At 43.1% G+C, this 24,557-nt stretch overlaps 1 protein-coding gene across 4 annotated transcripts in view; it reads left to right on the top strand.

The window, feature by feature from the left end:
- Nucleotides 1-21,320, top strand: part of YEATS2 (YEATS domain containing 2) — an 82,411-nt gene extending 61,091 nt beyond the window's left edge. For all 4 annotated transcript variants that reach the window (XM_075937463.2, XM_075937465.2, XM_075937461.2 and 1 more), the window contains 7 exons: nucleotides 4,045-4,118; nucleotides 5,450-5,529; nucleotides 10,800-11,001; nucleotides 13,560-13,786; nucleotides 14,543-14,617; nucleotides 15,338-15,411; nucleotides 17,960-21,320. In XM_075937463.2, coding sequence (XP_075793578.2) covers nucleotides 4,045-4,118; nucleotides 5,450-5,529; nucleotides 10,800-11,001; nucleotides 13,560-13,786; nucleotides 14,543-14,617; nucleotides 15,338-15,411; nucleotides 17,960-18,068 — 841 coding nt within the window. In that variant the 3' untranslated portion in view covers nucleotides 18,069-21,320. The remainder of the gene's footprint in view (nucleotides 1-4,044; nucleotides 4,119-5,449; nucleotides 5,530-10,799; nucleotides 11,002-13,559; nucleotides 13,787-14,542; nucleotides 14,618-15,337; nucleotides 15,412-17,959) is intronic.
- Nucleotides 21,321-24,557: the final 3,237 nt, after the last annotated feature.

Here is a 24,557-nt window from a genome sequence, read left to right as displayed (position 1 = left end):
AAATCCATGCTGGCTGTTTCTTATCACCTTACTATATTCCAGATGAATTCCTTAATTACTTGCTCCATTATCTTCCCTGGCGCACAAGTTAAATTGACTGGTCTGTAGTTTCCTGGGTTGTTCTTATTTCACCTTGTAAATATGGGCACTATATTTGCTCTTTTCCAGTCTTCTGGAATCTCTCCTGACTTCCATGACTGGACTTCCATGAATCTCTCCCGTCTTCCATTTTCGAAGATGATAGCTAAAGGCTCAGATACCTCCTCTGTCAGCTTCCTGAGTAGTCTAGGATGCATTTCCTCAGGTCCTGGTGACTTGCAGACATCTAACTTTTCTAAAGAATTTTTAACTAGTTCTTTTATTTTAACTTCTAAACCTACCCCATTTCCACTTCTGTTCACTATGTTAGGCATCCTGTCACCATCCATCTTCTTGATGAAACCTGAAACAAAGTCATTAAGCACCTCTGCCATTTCCAAGTTTCCTGTTACTGTTTTTCCCTTTTCCCTGAGCAATGGGCCTTCCTCTTGCTCCTAATATACTTGTAGAACATCTTGTTACCCTCTATGCTGCTAGCTAGATTTAGCTCATTTTGTGCCTTTGCCTTTCTAATCTTGCCCCACATACCTGTGGTAGAATCATAGAATACTAGGACTGGAAAGGACGTCAAGAGGTCGAGTCCAGTCCCCTGCCCTCATGGCAGGACCAAATACTGTCTAGACCATCCTTGATATACATTTATCTAACCCACTCTTAAATATCTCCATAGATGGAGATTCCACAACCTCCCTGGGCAATTTATTCCAGTGTCTGACTACCCTGACAGTTAGGAACTTTTTCCTAATGTCCAACCTAAACCTCCCTTGCTGCAGTTTAAGCCCATTGCTTCTTGTTCTATCCCCAGAGGCCAAGATGAACAAGTTTTCTCCCTCCTCCTTATGACACCCTTTTAGATATCTGAAAACTACTATCATGTGCCCCCTCAATCTTCTCTCTTCTAAACGAAACAAACCTAATTCCTTCAGCTTTGCCTCATAGGTCATGTTCTCTAGACTTTTAATCATTCTTGTTGCTCTTCTCTGGACCCTCTCCAATTTCTCCACATCTTTCTTGAAATGCGGTGCCCGGAACTGAAAAAAATACTCCAGTTGAGGCCTAACTAGCACAGAGTAGAGTTTGCTTATGTTTATCCTTTGTAATTTGACGTGGTTTCCACTTTTTATATTACTACTTTTTGATTTTTAGATCATATAAGATCTCCTAATTTATCCAAGGTGGTCTCCTGCCATACTGTCTTTCCTATGTAGTGAAATAGTTTGCTTTTGGGCCCTTAATAATGTCCCTTTAAAAAACTGTTGTTTTTCCTCTTCGTCTTGCTTCCCATCAGACCTTACCTAGCAGCTAAGACTTTGTCTCTATTTTGCTTGTCTCCCTTCTACCATTCCGTAGAATTATGAACTCTATGATTTTCTGATCACTTTCTCCGAAGCTGCCTTCCACTTTCAAATTTTCAACCAGTTCCTCCCCATTTGTTAAATGCAAATCAAGAACAGCTTCCCCCCAGTAGCTTTCTCAACCTTCTGAAATAAAAAATTGTTTCCAGTGCAGTCCAGGAACTTATTGGATAACCTATGCCCTACTGTGTTAGTGGGTTTTTTAAAAAAAAGCCTCATCTGCCTCTTCTGCCAGGGCAGGTGGTCTGTAGTAGACCCCTAGCATGACATCACCCATGTTTTTACCCCTTTGAACCTAACTTAGAGACTCTCAGCAAATCTGTCCCCCTATGTCCATCTCCACCTCAGTCTGTGTGTTCATTTTTAATATATAAGGCAACACCTCCTCCTCTTTTTCCCTGCCTATCCTTCCTGAGCAAGCTCTTTCCTTCTATACCAATATTCCAGTCATGTGTATTATCCCAACAAGTCTTTGTGATACCAGCTATGTCCTAGTTGTATTTATGTATTAGCATTTCAGGTTCTTCCTGCGTATTGCCCCATACTTCTTGCATTTGTATATAGGCTCTAAGATACCAATTTGCTTTTTTTACCTCCTGTATCTCTGTTGCTATAGCCCATGCTCCCTCCCATTTCTGAGCCATCTCGCATTTCTCCCATGTTTTTTACTGACCTGTGGACTTCGGTCACCTGCCCCCTTTGAACATAGTTTGAAGCCCACCTCATTAGGTTAGCCAGTCTGAATCCAAATGCTCTCTCTTCCCCTTCCTTGAAAGATGAATCCCATCCCTGCTTAGCAGCCCTTCTTGGAACAGCATCCCGTGGTCAAGGAAGACAAAGCCCTCCTGGCAGCAGCATCTTCGCAGCCGCAGGCATTCACCTCCAGGTGTATTTGTCTCTGCCTGGGCCCCTACCTTTGACAGGAAGGACTGAAGAGAACACCACCTGCACGCCAAACTCCTTCGCGCGTACTCTGAGCGCCTTAGTCACTCTTGAGCTGCTCAAGGTCCCACCTTGCAGTATTATTTATGCCCACATGAATGAGTAGTGTGGGGTAAAAGAGGGCTGGATAATCCTTGACAATGCCTCCGTAACATCTCAGCAGGCAGCATACCTCCCTAGATGACATGTCAAGATGACAGATGAGGGACTTCGTCTCCCTCAGAAGGGAGTCTCCAACCACCACTACCCTGCATTTCCTCCTTGCAGTAGTGACTGCAGACTTCCCAGCCTTAAGGGTATGAGGCTTCTCCTCTTCTGCCTTAGGGGGTATCCAGAGAAGCATAATGGTTGTCTAGAACCACGGTGGGAAGGTTGGGAGCAGATAGGGGTGGAGCACTGCCTGCTGATAGAAGTAAACAACTGCTAGTGTACCCCCCAAGACAGAGCCATCTCCTCCTCCACCAGTGGTGTGTCAGCAGTCTTATGTAACGGGATAGCTTCCTCAGTGGTCTCCACATGAATACTCTCCAGTAATTCCTGGTGGATTCAGATGTTCCTCAGCCTAGCCACCACCTCCTGTAGCTCTTCCACCTGTTGCCTAAGAGATTCCACCAGCAGGCCCCTTTCTCCCCAGCCTGGATTTCAGTAAGTGGGAATTGAAAGCCACAGTCCCTGCAAAACCACACCAGGATCTGGGTAGAGACATCCATGCTCAGGTGGTCTGTCTGGCTACAGGCGCAGGTGTTGGAGATAAAGAGTGCTGACACAGGTGTTGGAGATAAAGAGTGCTGGCACAGGTGTTGGGACTCCTCTATCAAAACTCCCTTTCAGACTCCCCTGTCGGCAGCCGCCTGCCTATCTACAAATCAATCAGCAGCCAATTTGCTGTTTGTGTCACCAGTTGGTTATAAATAACTTCACAGAAATACTGTTTATCAAACATGTTATCATACGCCTGATTCATTTATTGCATGTATGACCATGTGGGACATAGCTGTCATGTGCATAGCATTGTAGAATGAGGGACTGACATGAAAATATTTATTCAAAGCAAGTGTTAATATTAGCACATTTTTTCACGATTTTTTGAAAATTGACAGTGATGTTAGAACTGTGTATATCTGATTTTTCTTTTCTAAAAAGTAATTACTGTAAATTAGCATATATAACCCGCACTCATGTATAACCCGTACCCATCCATAACCCGCAGTTTTTCCTAAGTGTGTGTGTGTGGGGGGGGGAGAGTCTTAGATAACCTGCACACATGTATAGCCTGTGGGTTTTATACACTACTTTAAGGTACCCGGTAATTGCACATACCAGCCGTAGCCTCCGGGAGGGGGGAATGGAAAGTGCAGGTGAGCTGGCCAGCCTGCAGGAGGGGAGCCTTGCTCACGCCCAGGTTCTGCGCAGCCGCAGCCAGGCAACCCACCCTCCTCTGGAAGATGGGAAACAGAGAGCGCAGGTGAGCTGGCCAGCCTGCGGGAGGGGAGCCGCACTCGCGCCCAAGCAAGTAAAAATAAACTTGTATACCCCACAGATACGTATACCCTGCAGGTTTGCGGGGTTTGTAGAACTTTGTATAACCCGTGGATTATATGCACTCAAACACGGTACTATTCACTGTGATCTTTTTTTTTTTTTGCAGCATAGAACATTTGGAGAATGTCCAGCAACTTTTAACAGCGATAGTGAAGAAAGTTCCATTAATTGCTGAGAAAAGTAAGATTTGTATGAAAACAATCAGTTTGTTCTTATAGCACCAAAAATGTGCATGGCACTTTGCAGCTGGGAAAATTCCACATCAGAATGAAGTGAAAACACTGTGCCACAAAGCTTAGGTTCAGTTCTGTTGCTTGCAAAAAACTTAGGAAGCTAAAGCAGTCCAATCCTGCCAACAAAGTAATAGCTGCTGTTGGCAGTTCCGAGGGCTGGTCTGTACTACAGCTATAAGTTGATCTAACTTATGCTACTTCAGTTATGTAACTTAAATCGACATAACTTAGATCATCTTACACAGTGCTGTGTCTACAGAGTGCTGTGTTGATGGGAGATGCTGTCCCACTGACTTCCCTTATGCTTCTCAGGGAGCTGGAGTAATGGAGTTTTAAAGAAAGAACACTCTGCCATTGACTTAGTGAGTCTTCATCAGACCCACTAAATCAATACCTCTGCCTCAATCACATCAGTGCCAATCTAGCTGTAAACATAGATAAGCCCTAATATTCAATGTCTTGCCTGTATGAGGGAGGCAGTGTAGTTCTCAATAGAATAAAGGTGCTTACCTGACCAATGATGGCAGTTTTTAGGCAATCATCACACTGTTTCATCTGACATGGATCAAGAAAGGTCCTTTTTAATTGCACACCCACACACCACCCATATATGTGGTTGGGAAATGTACTACTAATGATGTTTTCCTAATAACAAATGTACTTTGATGAGGCGAAGCTTCTGGAGACTGGAAAGGACAGATTTTGAACATAATCAGTAGCATGAGCAAAATGGTGCTGGTGGTCAGTACAGTAAAGTGGTGGTACAATAAAGTTATCGTTATTTTAGAAGCTTTATATAACACTAATGGATCTGCTGCTTGGGTGTTAATTCCCTCCTTCTAAATTCATGGCAGTAGACACTTCTTGAGATTTTTTTGTTTTGTTTTATTGTTGCATTTTATCTTTATATTTCTAATTGTTAGCCAAATAAGTGCTATCAGAAAAGAAAAAATACTTCTGATAGCAAAGCGCACCACTGGACTTCCTCAGTTATGTTTTATCTTTGGGGAGTTTAAAGCTGGCTCCACGTGTGTCAGCAAACTTGAAAAAGAGAGTGTGGTGGTACAACTATGACCATATGTGCAGGGAACGCTTTGTAGGAGCATAGAGCTCTTTATGCTGTGTGGACAGCACACGGAGGAGCCATCTTTCCCATTCTACCCACCAACCACAATGTATTCAAAGACCACCTATTTTTGGATTTCAGGAAAAGCCAACAGCAGTGTACATTAGATTTCATAGTTGTTAAAATTTAACTCCAGTTTTTTGGCTCTTTAGGTGAAGATGTCAGTTCTTTCCGTGCCAGTTCAGTAGAACAATATTACAGCTGGAATATTGGAAAACGGAGGGCAGCTGAGGTAATTTTCTCTTTCCATGTTTTGTAAGTATAAAACTGGGGAAACCTGGAACCATAACATTCTGATATATTGGATATGGAGGTATGTTTCACAATAGCATGTGTGGAGAAGCACATGGATCGGACAGAGGCATCTCTTAGGGGAGGATCTATTAATAGAGATTCTCTATGGTCTAGTAAGGAGGAGAGGAAGACCGCTGATTAAAATATGGGTAAGATTAGAAACAATCACGTGAAGAGTCTAACGCATCAGAAAATGGCAGACAGATAAATCATGATACATTTTTAAAGTGCTTATACACAAACATTAGAAGTCCACATAATAAGATGGGTGAAGTAGAGTGCCTCATATTAAAAAAGGATATAATAGGCATCACAGAAAGTTGGTGGATTGAGGACAATCAATGAGACACATTCATACCACAGTACCGAATATATCGGAAGGACAGAACAGGTCGTCCTGGTGAGGAAGTGGCACAATACCTGGAAAAAAAAAATGTAGACTCAAATGAAGTAAAAATCTTAAATGAATCAAAATGTTCCATAGAATCTCTCTGGATAGTAATTCTATGCTCTAATAATATTACTATAATGGTAGGAATACGTTATCGACCACCTGACCAGGATAGCGATAGTGACTATGAAATGCTAAGGGAAATTAGTGACTATCAAAATAAAACACTCAGTTAATAGTGTGGGATTTCAACTATCCCCATATTGACTTGGGTACATGTTACCTCAGGATGGGATGCAGACACAAAATTTCTTGATACCTTAAATGACTGCTTCTTGGAGCAGCTGGTTCTAAAACCCACAAGGGGAGAGGCTATTCTTGATCTAGTCCTAAGTAGAGCACGGGATCTGGTCCAAGAGGTCAATATAACTAAACCGCTTGGAAATAGTGACCATAATGTAATACAATTTAACATCCACATAGTGGGAAAAACACCTCAGCAACCTAACACTGGCATTTAATTTTAGAAAGAGGAACAACACAAAAATGAAGATGTTAAAAATTTAAAGGTACAGTGGCAAAGGTAAAATCATGCAAGATGCATGGAAACTTTTCAAAGATGCCGTAACAGAGGCCCAAATTAAACAGAGTAAGAGAAATGAAAAAAGTGCCACTGTGGCTAAACAACCAAGTAAAAGAAGCAGAGAGAGAGAGAGAGAGAAAGGCAGATAAAAAGGCATCATTTTAAAAAGTGGATGTTAAATCCTAGTAAGGAAAATAAAGGAGCATAAACTGTCAAATTAAGTGTGAAAATATAAGAGGAAAGCTGAAAAAGGAGTTTGAAGAACAGCTAGCCAAAAACGCCAAAAGTAATGGCAAAATGTTTAAGTGCATCAATAGCAGGAAGCCTGGTAAACAATCAGTGGAGCCCCTAGATGATCGAGATGCTAAAGGAGCACTCAAAGACGATAAGGTCATTGCAGAGAAACTAAATTAATTGCTTTGCTTTGTTTCGGTCTTCATGGCTGAGGGTGTTAGGTTGTCAAACCTAAGCCAGTCTTTTTAAGTGACACATCTGAGGAATTGTCCCAGAATGAGAGATAATTAGAGGAGTTTTGGAATAAATTGATGGATTTAACAGTAACAAGTCACTGGGACAAAATGGCATTCACCCAAGAGTTCTGAAAGAACTCAAATGTGAAGTTGCAGAGCTATTAAATGTGGTTTGTAACCTGTCCTTTAAATCAGCTTCTGTACCTAATTACTGGAAGATAGCTAATGTGACAGTATTTTAAAAGGGCTCTAGAGGTGATCCTGGCAATTACAGACCAATAAGTCTAATGTCAGGGCAAATTAGTTAAAACTGTAGTAAAGAGTAAAATTGTCAGACACATAGATGAACATAATTTGTTGAAGAAAAGTCAACATGGTTTCTGTAAAGGAAAATCTACTAGAGTTCTTTGAGGGGGGTCAACAAGTATGTGGACAAGGGGGATCTAGAGGATATAGTATACTTAGATTTCTAGAAAGCCTTTTACAAGGTCCCTCACCAAAGGCTCTTAAGTAAAATAAGTTGTCATGGGATAAGAGGGAAGATCCTTTCATGGATTAACTGGTTAAGAGAGGAAACAAAAGGTAGGAATAAACAGTAAGTTTTCAGTGGAGAAACTAGTACAGTAAACTTCCGATAATCCGGCACATTTAGGACCCAGGGGGTGCCGGATTATCAGATATGCCGGACTATCAGAAGGGGGGGGGGGCTATGGGATGGGGTGGGGGGAATGCTACCCCAGACCCCTCATAGCCCCCCCCCTTCCAATAGTCCAGCTCTGCCTCAGGCGTCCCTGATTCAGCCACTTCTGGTCAGTTTCAGGAGCAGCTGAATCGGGGACTCCTGTAGCAGAGCTGCTGGAGTGCTGCATGGGTGGTCTGGTAGCACCGACCCTTGGCGCTACTGGACCAACCCCGCAGCATCCTAGCTTCTCTGCCCCAGATGTCCCTAAGTCAGCCGCTGCTAATACTGATCAGCGGCTGACTCCAGGAAGCCAGGGGAAGAGCAGCTCTTCCCCTGGCTTCCTGGAGTCAGCCACTGGTCAGTTTCAGCAGCAGCTGAATCAGGACGCCTGGGGCAGAGCAGCTGAGGGGGCTGCTGGGTTGGTCCCACAGCGCCGAGGAGCGGCGCTACTGGATCAACCTGGCAGCACCCCAGCTGCTCTACCCCAGGTGTCCCCAAGTCAGCTGCTGCTGAAACTGATCAGGGGCTGACTTCAGGAAGCCCGGGGCAGAGCACTACCTCGGGCTTCCTAGAGTCAGCCGAAGGTCAGTTTTAGCAGCGGCAGAATAAGGGAAGCTGGGGGCAGAGCAGCTCCAATGGTCCGGCTGCCTGGAGCACTTCTGGGTTCCTGATGGTGCCGGACCATCAGGAGTGCCAAATCATCAGATGCTGGACCATCGGAGTTTTACTGTAACTAGTGGTGTCCCCAAGAGTCTGTACTGGGACCAATCCTATTTAATCTATTTATAATGTTCTGGAGAAAGGGTAAACAGTGAGGTGGCAAAATTTGCAGATACTAAACTGCTCAAGATAGTTAAGACCAAAGCAGACTGTGAAGAATTTCAAGAAGATCTCACAAAACTAAGTGATTAGGCAACAAAATAGGAAATGAAATTAATGTTGATAAAATGCAAAGTAATGCATAATTTAGCTACAACTACTCGAGAGAGAACATGGAATCATTGTAGATTCATGGTTACCAACCTGTCGATCGCAATCAACTGGTTGATTCTGGGAGCTCGACCAGTTGATCACGAGGCTTTCAAGGGAGCCCTCCTGGTGGTCCCCCAACCCCAAGATTAACGCTGTGCTGACACTACCTCCAGGGACAATGGAGGTAGCGTGCGCTTCCTGCAGCGTGGGGGGTAGTTCTGCAGCTGCACGCCAGGTCTCGGAAGTGCGCAGTGTGATGGAGAGAAGGAGAACAGGGAGGGCAGGGCCTCAAGGAAGGGGTGGAGTAGATCTTGGCTTGTGCTGACATTTAAGAAGTGATCTTGGGTGTAAAAAGGTTGGAGATCGTTGTTGTAGATAGTTCTCTGAAAACATCCACTCAATGTGTAGCAGCAGTCAAAAAAAACAAACAAAATGTTAGGAACTATTACAAAAGGATAGAGAATAAGATCGATGTAGTTGCCTCATCTCAAAAAAGATATATTGGCATTGGAAAAGGTTCAGAAGAGGGCAACAAAACGATTAGGTGTTTGGAATGGATATGAAGAGAGAGTAAAAAGACTGGGACCTTTCAGCTTAAAGAAGAGACTAAAGGGGGGGGGCAATATGATAGAGATCTATTTAATTGTGACTGGTGTGGAAAAAGTGAATAAGGAAAAGTTATTTACTTGTTCCCATAACATAAGAACTAGGGGGTCACCAAATGAAATTAATAGGTGGCAGGTTTAAAACAAACGAAAGTTTTTCTGCACACTGTCAAGCTGTGGAACTCCTGGCCAGAGGATGTTGCAAAGACCAGGCCTTTAACAGATTCAAAAAAGGATTAGATAAATTCATGGAGGTTAGGTCCGTCAGTGGCTATTATTCAGGTTGGTAGGAATGGTCCCTAGCCTCTGTCCGGGGCTGGAAATGGATGACGAGAGGGCTCATTTGATGATTGCCTGTTCTGTTCACTCCCTCTGGGGCATCTGGCATCGGCCACTGGATACTGGACTAGTGGACTGTTGGTCTGACCCAGTATGGCTGTTTTTAACATGCACTGGATTCTTTCCATGTAGCTCCCCAATATACTAGTATTCAGTTATTAAAAGGTAAATAACCTTGAAGTTCTATTTTGAGTTGCTTCAATTTAAAATCTTTTTGGGTTGTGTTTAAATGTCGGTGCTGAGTAATATAATACAATGTTTGCTTAGCTTTTTTTACACGTCCATATGCCATCATTGTATGGCATAATATTGTGTGTCTGATTCTTCCCAATATATTTTTCACTACTACTAACCCTGTGCCTTTCTATTATAACTGCTCTGTTGTGTTGATTCTTTGTTGAAGGTCTCATGCATCGTTATAGGTATATCTCCATATAACAGTCTCATAGAGCTGGAAGGGACGTTCAGAGGTCATTGAGTCCAGTCCCCTGCCCACACAGCAGGACCAAGTACCATCTCTGACAGATTTGCCCCAGATCCCTAAGTAGCCCCCTCAAGGATTGAGCTCTCAACCCTGGGTTTAGCAGGCCAATGCGCAAACCACTGAGCTATCCATAACCCCAAACACAGAGCAGTTACTGAACTGGATTCTTAACTCATTGTGGAGAAATAGTTTGTGTAATTGTTTTATGCTATTGCAATTATATATTTGTTTCATAGTTTTCATCCCTTGTTGCTACGTGAAGGATCTATATAGAAAATAATGAAGCTGACTAGAAGCAGCCCTGTTCAAGTTCACAAAATTAAACAAGCTGCAAAAAATAGATGCACATATTTCCCTCTAATGGCTTTCAGTTACTGTGATCATTAGTGTTCCTTTTAAGAATAGAAGGCTGAAGTTCACTTAGTCCCCATGAGATAGGGATCTTTCAGTTTGACATAGTGGGAACAGAAGCAGAGTTTAAATTACCAGTCCTAGGCTACAGAATGACTCAGGATCACCACCAATCCATGCTCATTCTTCCAGTCATGCAGCATTCTGAGGAAATACCTGGTATTGTCAGTCTTCATGTTCCTAGGATCCTAAACTGTCTCTGTTCTGGTGTCCTGGGATTCAAATATAATACACCTCAGCTAAATAAAGCTCTCCCTTTGGTTTCCCACAGTGGCAACGAGCAATGACTGTGAGAAAAATCCTACAAGAAATCATAGAAAAGCACCCCAAGTTTCACAACATCAGCCCCCTGAAAACCAAGCATGTGGTACATTGGTGTCGATGCCACGGCTACACTCCGCCTGACCCTGAAGCTCTAAGGAACGAGGAAGATTCAATAGAAGATGTGCTGACGCAAATAGACAGTGAGCCAGGTGAGCACTTAAGATATTGCCTGTTACACAGCTCCCACTTTATTCTCCAGCGTATTCTTGAAGCTATTTTCACTCCCTTGGAATTGCAGAAATTAGAGATCAGAACAGCCTCATAATACATCTGCCCTTTTCCTCCTACCAACCCAAATTGTTCCTTACTGATGGCTTTCAAGTGCTCTGTGCAGCTTAGTTGTTGACATTATAGTAGCATGGAAAGGCCCCAACAACGTCAAGATTCCCTGGGACTAGATACTGTTACCGACACAGGGTGAAAGACCGTCCCTGCCTGGAGGAGTTTACGTCTGATGAATGGGTGGGGCAGTGCTGGGGCTTCCATCACTTTCCCATGGAGCTGAGCACATCTCGCTGTATGGAACCTTCTCCCTACAGCTGAGCAAAATTTTCCCTTTCTGAATTTCATCCCACTCTTTCCAGTGCTGCTCCTTTGTACCACTTTCTGATCCCTCCCCTAAAGCCAGATTCCTCTTCTTCCACCCCGCCCTGATCTTAGTTATTTTATTACTCTGTGAAAAGACTGATCCTGGGTTGTGCCCCACCAGTGCATTGTGCTAGATCAGGTATGCCTGGCAACGTGCAGCTGGGACCAATGGTATACTATGACCAAGACAGCCTTATCAAAACCATTTGTTTTAACTGTAGGACTCATCCCCTGATGATAGCATGTCCAGGCCTAACTTCATTAGACACCCCTCAGGGCCTTTGTGTCAGTCTTGTCCGCCGGATCACCTTCACAGCAGCTCTCCTCTCGAGAGTGAATCCTTTTCAATCCAGCCAGAGATCCTTTCCACCTGTCAGCTCCCAGTGTTTGGTCCCACTTGTCAAAACCATTTTGGGAGGCTCAGGAAGAGGTCAAGTCAGACTTTGAGCCTGTAACAATCCTCAAGCATTTACAGAGGGGATTTCTCTTTCTCCTGAGCAATTCTCCTTCCCTTCCTGCTTGTTTTCCCTTACAGCCTGCTCTTCAGCTAAACCAACATATTCTTGCAGTACATGTCCCAATAACCTGGTCAGTGTATGGTATTCATCATTTACTACAGAGCAGGTCTATGACTGTCACAGAATTTAGCCACTGCTGCCCATCTCAGGCGTATAAACGCTTGTACTGCAGGTCCTGTCTCTTTGCCCTGCGGTAACATTCATGGAGCACAATTGAACCATTCTGTACAACTCCCTTTGACATCCTGTAGAGCTTCCTTGCTCTGAAACCAGTCACAGTTAGCCAGCTTTGGCATCTGCAGCTTACTGTTTTGTAAAATGTGTACTCATGGAAAGAAACATTGTTCTTGAGCTGGAAAATAGGGTTTTTCTTATCACAGTCCCACAATAGGGCTTTTTTTGTCAGTTCCCAGTGTAATTATAAATTGAGTGGAGTTTAGACATCTTGCTTTCAGAAAATGTCTATTATGCAGTTCTCATTATGACAAGTTTGTGATGCTTCTGATGGCTTATTGGAAGCACCAGGCTTTTAAGAAGTAGGACAGGAGGATTAAAGAATGGAATGAAGAAATGGATTTTACCAAATAGAAGGAGGCAGCTATGGAACAGTGTGTGACTACCAGTCTGTTCAGACAAAAATCAAAGCAGTAGTGAGCTGTGAGCAGTCATGTAGACCTGGAAAGCACCTGATGAGTAGAAAAGAAAAGGTCAAACATTCATGCAACCTTTTCAGTTCCTAATGACTGACTGTGAGGGGGAATAATACATGCAGTGAGGAAACCAGATAGTTCAGAGGAATGGTAATGAGAGGATGCAAAAAGGACTGTCATCTCTTGGCTCTTCTGTGGGTAGATTCTCATACAGGGACAATAAATCTACGCATACTTACACAAATTAAGAATCTGTTTAATTATCTTTTTTAAATTAGATCCTTACATTTAGCAACATGATTAGTATCCAGAGCTGCGTGGCATTTCCATTTCTCAATGTGGTGAGGGCAGTATCTACTAGTTTCAAACTTTTCTACAAAAGAACTGCTGGAAGACGCTAGTAAATCCACATGAGTCTGATAGGCTACATCTACACTGCAGCTCTATTTCAGGATACCAGAGGTATCCCATAAATAGCTATTCCGTGTCTTTTGAACACACTGTTATTTCAAAACAGAACAGGCTCGTTATTCCGACATCCCTGTAAACCTCATTCCATGAGGAGTAAGGGATGTTTTGGAATAGCGACTTATTTTGAAAAAGTGCTGTCTAGACAGTGCCTAATTTCAAAATAAGCTAAACAATTTGCATAGCTTCTTTTGAGCTCTAGGTGTAGTGTAGACACACCCATAGTGTTTGAAGTGCAGCTTCTTTATTAGGAGCAGCTGATGAGTGAGACCACTTTGCACTGTTAGTTTGTACTGGGTGTCATTAAAGAGAAGACTCTTGGGGTGGTATTTGCTCTTTGTTCAGCCTTGTGTTCTGAAGTATGAAGTCCCAAAATGAGTCCTTTACGTACTTGATTTTTCTCTCTCATGACTTTGGGCCTGTATCCATGTTTAAGTGCCTTTCCCAGCACGTCCTAAGTAAGACTGAATTCTGTCTTTTTAGAGTGCCCGTCGTCTTACACGAGTGGTGAAGAGCTCTGCCGAAAACTGGAGGAGCTGCAGCAGTTCTTGAAACAAGAACCAGAGAATGAGGAGGAAGTGGATATCCTTGGCTGCACTGAGCCACTAAAAATAAACATTAAGAAGGAACAGGAAGAAAAACAAGAGGAGATGAAGTTCTACTTAGCCTCCTTGCCTGGCTCAGAGTTTGTGCGAGACATGGCACAGGAGGTAGTGAAACTTGCTGCGCCAAGCTAAGGAATGACCACTAAACTAGTTACCCCATATTCATATTCATATATATAAAAATAGTGTCTTTTGCCCAGATGGATTCTGTGGTGCTTACTGATGAAGAGCAAGAAATGTATTTCTTCTCAGTAGCAGATTGGGGAGAAAAGGGTGATCCTCTGTGTAGCAGTTGAGGGAGAAGAGAGAGCTTGTCTCCTTCCAGGCCCATCAGCCAAAGGGGGGGCAAGGGGTCAAACTTTTCCTTCTTGTCCGTATCTGAGCAGAGCTCCATATGTGTACTACATGCAAATCATGGCCAGTACAAAAGGCAGGACCTGGGGAGTGAAACAGAACTATTTAATACAGATCCAGTCTTCATAACTAAGTGCAAAACCTGAAACTAATCAAGTAAATAGACACACAAAAGTCCAGAGGGGCTTTTGCTCACAGAAGTGACCCCCAACCCATCAAAATAATTTAACTTTTCTCTGTTTTAGATATGTCCCTGCCGCCATTTGTCGGTTCAGATTTTGCCTACACTGGATATTCTTTCAAATCTAATCCTGGAAATTATATTGTACTTAAACTTTACAGTATGTTTGTGTTATCATTGTAATGGATTACTCCTGAAACACATTGTTCGCTGTCATATCTTTCAGAACAGCTTTCCTAAGCTATGTTTCAAAATAACCTTATTGGTTATTTTGTTTGCAGCAGTCTTATCAGATTAAAAAATATTTTCTCTCTCTCATTTTATAGATAGGGATTTCTTTTCAACCTGTTGAGCTGCACAAGAATGTTTATGCATCAGTTATAGAAGATATGGTTTTAAAGGTAAGCTATTATTTGACTGTGATTACATTTCTATAATTATATTTGACCCAGTAATGTAGAATAATGATCAATCCAGAAGACTTGCACAGAATCAAATACTCAGTATGAGAGAGAGGGAAATGTTGGGCTAGAGATGACGTTATGATGAAATATGTAAACTTTCATCCTCTGATGTTTATTCTGACACTGAATCCATTCTGTAAGCTTGAACAAATCACTTTGCTCATTGCTGCAAAGACGATATCTACCAACCCTATAGAAATGATGTTGATTAATTAGTATTTGATAAGGGTTAAATATTTTTCCCAAAGTATTACTGCCCCCTTTTTGGCTGCCTTGCCTCTACTGTTAGACTGCAGGATACTTGAAATAAGAACGAGTAATCCTGCATAAAAGGCTGTTGTTTGTGGTGTCAGATAAAGCAAAGAATATACTATTTGCCACCGAAGATCTTTAGCAACTTTAAGAACTGGGAAGTTCTAGTGATTTTAATTTTAGCCAGGCTTTGCTCACCTTAGGACAGTAGAATCTTTTTCGGGTTGTTGGTATAGTTTGTAGTTTATTGGCTGATCCATTTAAAAAATGTTAACTGAGTCTAGAACTAAAAAAAATAAAAGCTAAACCTTTGAGCTTCTGCTTATTTGTGAAAGTGAAATTACAAATAAAATCCATTGCTTAATCTTTTTACATGTCACCCCTAATGCTGCTTTTTGTCTTTAGGCTACTGAACAACTTGTGAATGATATCCTAAGGCAGGCGCTGGCTGTTGGGTATCAGACTGCTCCTCACAACAGGTACAGTGACTAATCTCTCTCTTGTCATCTATACCATTTACACAAAAGCTTTACCTGCTTTCAGCAATTGTTAAACATCACATGGCTAAAACTGTGAGCAATGAACCCTCTCTGCATAGAATCAGAATGGTAGGGCTGGAAGGATTCTTGAGACGTCACTAAGTCCAGCCCCCCGCACTATGACGGTGCCAAGTAAGCCTCAACCTTCCCTTACAGGTGTTTACCCATCCTGTTCTTAGAGACTTCCAATGATGGGGATTCCTCAACCTCCCTTGGAAGCCTATTCCAGAGCTTAGCTACCCTGGCATTTTGGAAGTCTTTCCTAATAGCTCATTTAAATCTCCCTTGCTGCAGATTAATCCTACTACTACTTGTCCTGCCTTTTGTGGACATGCAGAACAGTTGATCACCAACCTCTATATAACAGTCCTTAACATATTTGAAAGCTGTTATCAAACTCCCCTTCAGTCATCTTTTCTCAGGACTAAACAGGATTAGCTTGTTTTTTGTTTTGTTCTCCCCCCCACCCCCAAGTCAGGTTTTATAAACCTTTATCAATTTTGTTGCCGTCCTCTGGGCTCTCTTCAGTCAACTCTCTCCAGCTTGGTGTCATCCACAAATTATATAGGCATATTCTCCACCCCATTAGCCAATCATTCATGAAAATATTGGATAGCATGAGACATATACTGATCCCTGAGGGACCCTGCTAGACATGCGCTCCCAATTCAATAGCAAACCTTTGATAACTTTGAGTACAATCTTTCAACAAGTTCTGCTCACACCTTACCGTAACTTCATCTTCACATTTCCCCAGTTGGCTTATGAGAATGTCGTGTCAGATTGTGACAAAAGCTTTACTAAAATCAATATATTTCACATATACTGCTTCCCCCATCCACTAGGCTGGTAGCCCTGTCAAAGAAGGAAATGAGGTGGGTTTGGTATGATTTGTGCTTGATAAATCTATGTTGACTGTTTTTTAAAACTGTGTTATATTCTAGGGGCTTACAAGTTGTATAAGAATTTATTCCAGTATTTTCCCAGGTTGAAGTTAAGCTGATTGGTCTACAGTTCTCTAGGTCATCTTAGCACCTGTCTTTTTAAAAAGGGAACAGTATTTGCCCTGTCCAGTCCTTGGGGCCCTCACCCATCCTCCAGGAGCTCTCAGAGATCATTGCTAATGCTTCAAGGCCAGGTCTACACTAAAAGGGAATGTCGAAAGAAGATATGTACCTTGTTTTGAGTTTGCCTGTCGTCCCCATAGCGGGAGACCAATGGGAGCAAATGCTCCCGTTGGCTTCCCTTACTCCTTTCAGTAGCATGAGTACTGGCAGCTGGTGGGGGTGCACTCTGAGTTTAATTTAGCGAGTCTTACCTAGACTCCGTTTAGTGAAAACATGGCCCAAGATTGCTTCAGCTAGTTTCTTAACCCTGCATGAATTTCTTCAGGCCCTGCAGACTTGAATACATTGAACTTATCTGAATATTCTTTCCCTGTTTTGACTTGCATTTCTTCTCCCATGTTCATGTTAATTGTGTTGAGTAACAGATCACTGTTAGCCTTTTAAGACTGAAGCAAAATAGGGATTAAATACCTCATCCTTCTTGATGTCATCACTTAATTGTTCTCCTTCCTCGATTCATAGAGGACCTACACATCGCTTTGCCTTACAACATATACTCTGGGGTTTGCAGGGTGTCTGTTACCTTTGTTGTTAAAACATTTTTAAACAGTTTATTATTACATGAATTACTGAGCAAAAATCTTCATTCCCTTGCTGGCTTGTGTAAGGAGTCCCACCTCCACTGAATTACTATCTTCCTAGAAGCTGGTTCCCTCCCAGCACCCTGTCTGCGGTGTGGGGCCTCTTAAATGTTGTGAGAGCCAGGCAGCTGATATGGGGGGGGGGGGGGGGAGAATGCAAGTAGTCGACTTGATGACTAATCAACTACTCTTTTACATCCCTATCGCTTACAGATCAAAATTGGGAAGGGGTCTCTCTGCTTTCACAGTTTGGGGCTGCAAGCCTTCTCCCTTGAACAAAATAAGTTGATCTGCCAATGACCTGACAAGGCCCCAGTAGCCTACTTAGTAGCATGGAAATCAAGTAATTCTTGCAAGTAACTCCAGATCCAAACATTATTCTTTTGATTAGCTGATGTAAGGCGCCCATCACCTTGACTTCATATTCTTCTAGCAGAACTTGAAATTGAAAAAGAAACGCCTTAGTGTTCAATATGTACAAGCAAATGGCTTAGTTAATATACTTCCTGTTCCACAAAACTGGTATACAGCATTGCCCTTTAATTTTCATGTGCTTGTGCCCAAGGAGTATTCCTCCAAATTTTCTGATGGTCTCCATTTTGTGCTATGGCCTTTTAATACCTTTTCTCTGTAGCTGTAACATTATTATCCCTTTTTGGTGGGTTCCCCCTCCCCCCCCCCCCCCCCCCCATTCCCTCTTAGTAAATTTACTGGCCTGGCACTTCAGAGCCATTTGACTTTTTGTGTTGTGTAATAGTTTCTTTGATTCGTTTTCTGCAGGATTCCAAGAGAGATCACAGTGATGAATATTCACCAAGCCATCTGCAATATTCCCTTTCTTGATTTCCTCACAAACAAGCATATGAGGATATTAAATGAGGAACAGTGAAATAACCTGAAGACTGTAGCAACAATGGATTGAAGACTGAAGTATTCAATGACAATTCCACTGTCTCTGTAGGACACTGTTACACATTTTAGAATGTTGGGCTACTAGATCGTTACCTCCAATTAAAGATGCACCTTAATGCAACAGAATGATGCTCTGTTCCAAATCAAGTTATTTAGGTTGCAGTGTTCACTCAGCAAGTGAACAAACAAACTTTGTCTGTTTGCATTCAGTTGCTAGCTGAGGAAGATGTGGTAGTTAAATGGGCCTCATCCAACTAATGGCTGGATAGCTTGCTGAAGTGATGCATTTTTTTAAATGGGCGAGATTCTTTGGTACATCAGTTCCCTTTGAGGCAGTCCACAGACCAGTACCGGTTTTGCTGTGAACTCAGGAGTTATGGGAGACCAATTTGGTCGAGGCAATGAGAATACACAAAGTGATAGGGGGTTTTGGAAGTCGGTTTGTTTGGAGGCTGATGCTTATGGTGAGTGACTTGTGCAGATATACTTGAACACCATCAACACGGTGGTTCTTATGTAGCAGGACCTACCATATACAGCCGACTATAACATCATAAAGATTTCCTTCCCTTATGAGGGACTGAAAGAGAATTTCAGACATCTCCGTCATAGTATGTTGGGGGGTATGGCCAAGTTGAATAATTAAAGTCAAATTTAGAGACTCACTGAGCATGTGACCTTTGAGCGGAAAGGGAAAGGAAGTGGGGTGTTTGGTTCATTTCACAGATTTCTGTCTAGATTACTGGGCATTAATTGGCTGAGATCCTTTGCTTGCATAGCAAGTTTTGATCTTGGCTGCTGGAAATAGAGCCTTGCACAGATTAAAAAGTTTGTATCTGCGTCAAATCTGTAAAAATGATTGGTGGGTATCCGTGGACTTGCAGAACTTTAGATAAAAAATTTAGATCTGCATCCATTCATAGTCTGCAAAAATGGTTCACAGATGTGGCTATCAAGTGGATCTCTGCAGATTTGCCTGGTCTAGCTGGAAGAATTGTGATTACTGAGCTGGAGGCCAAGCCACTAGCTCTGTAACGTTTCTTTAAGCCTCTGGAAACCATTGACTGATATTAAGCGCATATTGTGAGGAACTGACAATAACAAAGTTTGGGTTTGAGCTCTGTGGAGCAGAAAGATGTCCAGTGGGATTGGGAAGAACACTGGTATTTTGGGACATGTGAGCGCCTGATCCCATGGCTGTGGTAGAAACTTCACTTCAATTCTGCCACTTACATGTCTTAGATATTGCCATGTTCTTCTTGTGAATCCACATCTGAAGGGAACAACTGCAGCTTGTGAATGCTACTGCATGTAAGAAGGTCTGCCCTTGAGTTATAACATATTCTTGGGTGTGTTTATAATATTGCCAAACACGCTCTCAAGGTTGAGCTGTACAACATTTGACTATTACTGCATCAGGCTTTCGAAGTCCTTGTCTTTTTGGGGGCAGTGCCATGTGATAGGTTGAATGAGGGCCTAAAACCCAGGGGACTCTGAATTCTGGTTCTGTTTAAATCACTGACTTGCTGCCTGGCTTGGAGGAAGTTGCGTCTGTGCCTCAGTTTCTGTACCTCCTTAGCTCAGGGGGTGCTGAGGCCTAATTAATATTCGTGAAGCACTTTCAAAACACAAAGCATAGTAGAAGTGCTGTACACTCTGCTCCCCAACACAATAAGAGTGTATTTCAAAACTAGTACTTGAGAGTGTGTTTTCACTAGAAAATGAATACATTTGATGGCAGGAGCTCTAAAGCTAAACACAACTATGGAGAGTGGTTCAGCTGAAAAGTGGTTTCAGGCTTTTAAAGAGCAGTTACATGCCAGAGTGAATAAAATTCAATTTAAACTATAGACCTTTGACACTGTCCTTCTAGGGCCAGATTCATCCATTGGTGCCCTCCTTAGTCAGCAGATACCGCACTCCCAGCCTGCTGATTTCAATGGGGGTACTACTCAGCTTGGCCCTGAAAACAGGGCTGATGGGATTGAATTTGAGTCAGGCTCCGAGATGAAGAGCTTGATGACAGTGGAATGGGCGTTTAAAACTCTCTGGGGTCCTGCTGTGGAATTTTTGCTCATGCTGGTGGTCAGCCAGCAAGATCACGGGCATGAGCGAGTACTTGCAGGCTTGAGGAAGAGCTGTGCACTCAGCCCTTGGTCTAGCTTTTAAACTGACAGGAGTCTGAAGTACTTCAGCTGCAGCAACTCTCGCTAGAGCATAGTGACTAGGCCAGCTCTGAGTGTGGAGAGGAATTGGTTCAGTTTAGGAACATCAAGCCCTGTCTTAGCTTCCCAAAGTGCTTTCGGGGCCTGGCAGCCTCTTATCCTTGATGTTTTGTTTACAGGCATAGGGGATCAACCCTCCTTCACCTAGATGCACTTGTAGGCAATTTGTAAGTTAGGGACAATATTTTATGTAGCAGGAATGGGACTACAGAGCCTGTGTATGTTCTCTTGGGTAGCCAGTGCACTGGTATTCTGAAGTGACGTGCACATGCATACCTTAGTCATCCACAATTATCCACAACTAAATTATCAATTGGCTGTCTGGTTTTCAAAAGTGCTGAGAACCCAGCAGCAACTGTGGTCATTGGAGCCCATCTTTGGGCACCTGCTAGTCAAAATCTTGCTCCGACTGCTTGAGCCATGTGTTTCTGTAGCGCTGGAGAATGAAGTGTTCAGAATTTGAGTTCTAAAAAGGACCCTAAACCAAGGCATCTGTTTGTTCTGTAGTAGTGCAAAGGGACTTCAATGATTGAGTCTCTTGATCCATTTCTAAGCAAGCTAGATTAATGTAGTTTCCTTTAGGAGAATAATCTAACTCGCACTGGATTTTGCTAAGGACAAACTATCCATTAAAATCAAACGCAGCCACCAATATTTTAGTCCTCCTCCAAATGTAGGATGCTTTTGCAAGAAGATCTTTGAATTGTCAAGAGTGGTGAGGCAGTTTTTCATGAGAAGACACTTGTTCCATCAAATTGAATATAAGACAGTTGTCATGCAGCAACAAGGGGCAGGCTACCAAGTGTGGAAAAAATTGGGACATTTCTGAATATTCCCCTACATGCGCTGTGGCTTTCTAAAAAGTCTTAATGTCAGTCAAAGATCTCCTTACAAACACTGTCCATATTTGAAATGTTGAGTGTCTAACTCCTCCATATTCTGTATTATAATGTATAATTGTGTAATATACATACGTTTACAATAAATTCTTTTATTAATTGTGATGAGGTTGTAACTTTCACCTGTCACCCAAATACTGTTGGTTTTTTCCCCCTAAATTGTTTTTTCCCCAACTGTTTTATGTGATATACGAGGTGCAATGATGTCTCCTGCAGAAGGACAAACTCCTTTGTCCCTGAAGCAAAACAGGGATTTTATCTTTTGTTGGCTCTGCACAAAATCTGGCTGTTCTTAAACTTGGCCAAAGCAAAAGTAAGTTTTTGCTTTTCAGTTTTTCTGTGGTGATGGTTTTGCTCTTTTGAAAGAGGAAGAAGCCAAGAACAGAGCAAAAAAGTTTAAACTGCTTTTGATGTCTGTGCAAACAGCAGACTTATTTATCTTTATTAATGAGTGAAAGTTGAATGAGAAGAGAAGAAATCAAAACTAGCTTTAAGCAGGTTTTTTTATCAGTTTTCTTTTAGGAACCGTACAAATACTCAGATCGTCTTGTAATTCTGAAGATGAGAGCCTTGTACTCTCTTGCAGAATACTGAAGTCCTGATTTTCATGTAGACTAGGCTTCTTCATATAAATGAGAATTGGGCCCTGGAAGACTGTTGGCAATAAATGGACAAAATTGTCAGGTTAGCTAAAGCCTCCCCATGTGGGTGTCAAACATCATCCTGCTGATTGACATACTTGCAAACATATTAACAAGACATGAACGCTCAGTTGTAGAAGGTGGAAGATGTAAAACACTTACCAGGTCTTTGTGCCTGTCATATTTTTCTAATTTTTCTATTATCACCCTCCCTTCCATCAAGGAAGGTCTTTCCAAACAGCTGATAGCAGGCTGCAGTCATATGGAATGCAGTTGAGGCTGCAAACCAATTTCCGGGATAATCTGGTGGGCACATGTTGTTTTCTGAAAAGCTCACCCTGAGATTTGAGGAAAATCCCATAAGCTGCCACAAGTTCTGCAGCTAAGTATTTTTCCTTTTTGAAAGCAACTCTTACTTGCCTTGCCTAGCACACACATGCTGCAGCCATGTACTGTACATAGTTCTGGCAGCCTTGCATCTGCATCACAGCTTGAGAAATGGATGGCTGCCTGTTGACAGTTATGATTGATTGAAAATCAGCTGGGAATACATAGGGTAGAACTGCACTAATCCTGAGACGCTTTGCTAGAATTTGCTGCTTCTGTTTGTGCACTCAGTTGGGAGTGGCACATTTTGTCTGTGTCTGCTTTAATGCAGCTCTCAATGGGTTAAGTGGGTTGCAGGTGGAGAGCCCCAGCCCTGCCCAGCCCCCCACACACAAACCCTAAAACCACCCAGTCACCTGTGTCTAGCTCCTCTGCCATGAGTGGAGTTTTGGGTGCAGGCAGCACAGGGGAGAGGGGTCCACAAATCCAGCTGGGTTTGGACTGGGACCCAGACCCCCTGGCATAGGGTCAGGCAGGAGCTGGAGTCCCTGGTTGGGGGCCAGGCAGGCACCCAGGATCTGTGAAGTGGGGGGGCAGGGTTCAGGAGAAGAGCACTACCTAAAACCCCAGTCCCCAGACCCACTCTCCCACCTGCTGTGGCATTCCCCAGTCCCATTTGGCAGGAGCATGGGCACAGACTGCAAGAGATGGTCACCTCAGCTAGCCCAGCCCTCTGCCAGACCAGAGTAGCAAAGGTACACCGCTGTATGCTAATTGGGCTGTGGGTTGAGAACTCCTTTAGCCTGTCTGAGCCCTGCAGAAACAGGCCAAGGCAAAGACTTGGGCAGAGCAAATTCTATTCTAGACAGCCCTGTACTGATACAGCAAAAACTGAGCTGTGGCTGCAGCTACCTGTGGCTATAAAGCAGGTGGCTGCAAATGTGCCAGGCTCTCACTAGACTTTCCCACCCATTCCACTGGGCGAGGGGAAGAGAGGCTGCAGTAGGGTTATTCACCTAGTGGCATGGGCCACGTACACTTGGGCCCAGCATTCTGCAGGCCTTGAGTACGTCACTGACTATGAATTCTGGGGACCCCCTCTTCTGCTCACTGGCTGACTTCTCCCCTGCTGGCCAAATCTGCAGCTGAGCAGAGGAATAATCTGGACCTTAAATGGCTGATGTGAATGTGCTGCCTTATAGTAAATAAGATATGGTAGGCAGGGCCAGATTAAGGAGGAGGCTAGCCAGGCAGATGCCCAGGGGTCCAACCTATGGGGGGGGTGCCTGATTGAAGTGGTAAAGGGCACCACATTAGGTTGCCACCTGGGGTGGGGCCACGGTGCCCTGTACATGTCAATCAGATGCCACGGGCCCAGGGCTGCATGCCCGCTGTGTAAGAATGGCTCAGGCTGGCCCTGATGGTGGGACTTTACCCCTCCTTTTTCACAGAAACTTGGTACACTAAGATGTAATGGTTTATAGTTACAATAAGAGCAGAAGTGAACTTGGACTTAGCCTCTCAGTACATGATGGCTACATCTACACTGCAGGCTTCTTGTGCAAAAGGTCTTCCACAAGAGCACATCCACACTGCCATGTGCTTTTGTGCAAGCGTGTCCATGGCAGTGTGAATGCTCTCTTGTGCAAGAAAGCTCTGCTGGCCAGTTTAGCCATAGGGCTTTCTTGGGCAAGAAATTCATGTTGCCTGTCTACACTGCCTTCTTGTGGAAGCGCTCTTGCGCAAAAGGGGCTTATTCCTTGTAGAGGAATAACTGTTCTGGAAGAAGCCCTGTTTTCCGATGCTGTACTGTAAATTTACTTGCACAAGAATGCGTGTGTAGTGTAGACACTCTGCAAGTTTTTGCGCAAGAACAGCTGTTCTTGCACAAAAAGCCTGCAGTGTAGATGTAGCCATGTGTTATTTTCAGAGCTGTGGTGAATATTTGCAATAAAATAGTATCCATGGCCAATGTAGCCACAGGGGATGTTAAATTCTGCATCTTCTGATTTGAAACTGAACCCTTCATCTGCAACATTTGCATTAAAGCTAATTTTCAAGATACTCAACACTGACACACACAAACTTTTTACTATTACCACCCAGTGTTTGAAGTGCCCTATTCCTGGAGCTCATTCACCAGTAGTATGCTGTGAGGTCTCAAATATCTAAAGCAACTGAATTACAGGGGAACATGTTACGTAAATATAATTGAACTTGAGTCGGGAGTAACCAGGGTGGGTTTTTAAAAATACATTTGGATTTACACCTTAAGTCTGAATATTGCTTACTAGAATTATAACTCTTCCTTAGTGCTACTTCAGTGAGGTTGCTATTGGGTGACTTGCAAGGTAGTGATTTCATCCTTATCACT

This window comes from Pelodiscus sinensis, chromosome 10 (assembly GCF_052426305.1).
Source record: "Pelodiscus sinensis isolate ZL-2025 chromosome 10, ASM5242630v1, whole genome shotgun sequence".
Taxonomy (NCBI): Eukaryota; Metazoa; Chordata; order Testudines; family Trionychidae; genus Pelodiscus; species Pelodiscus sinensis.
The sequence above is the reverse complement of the archived record's forward strand: the minus strand, read 5'-3'. Positions and strand labels throughout refer to the sequence as shown.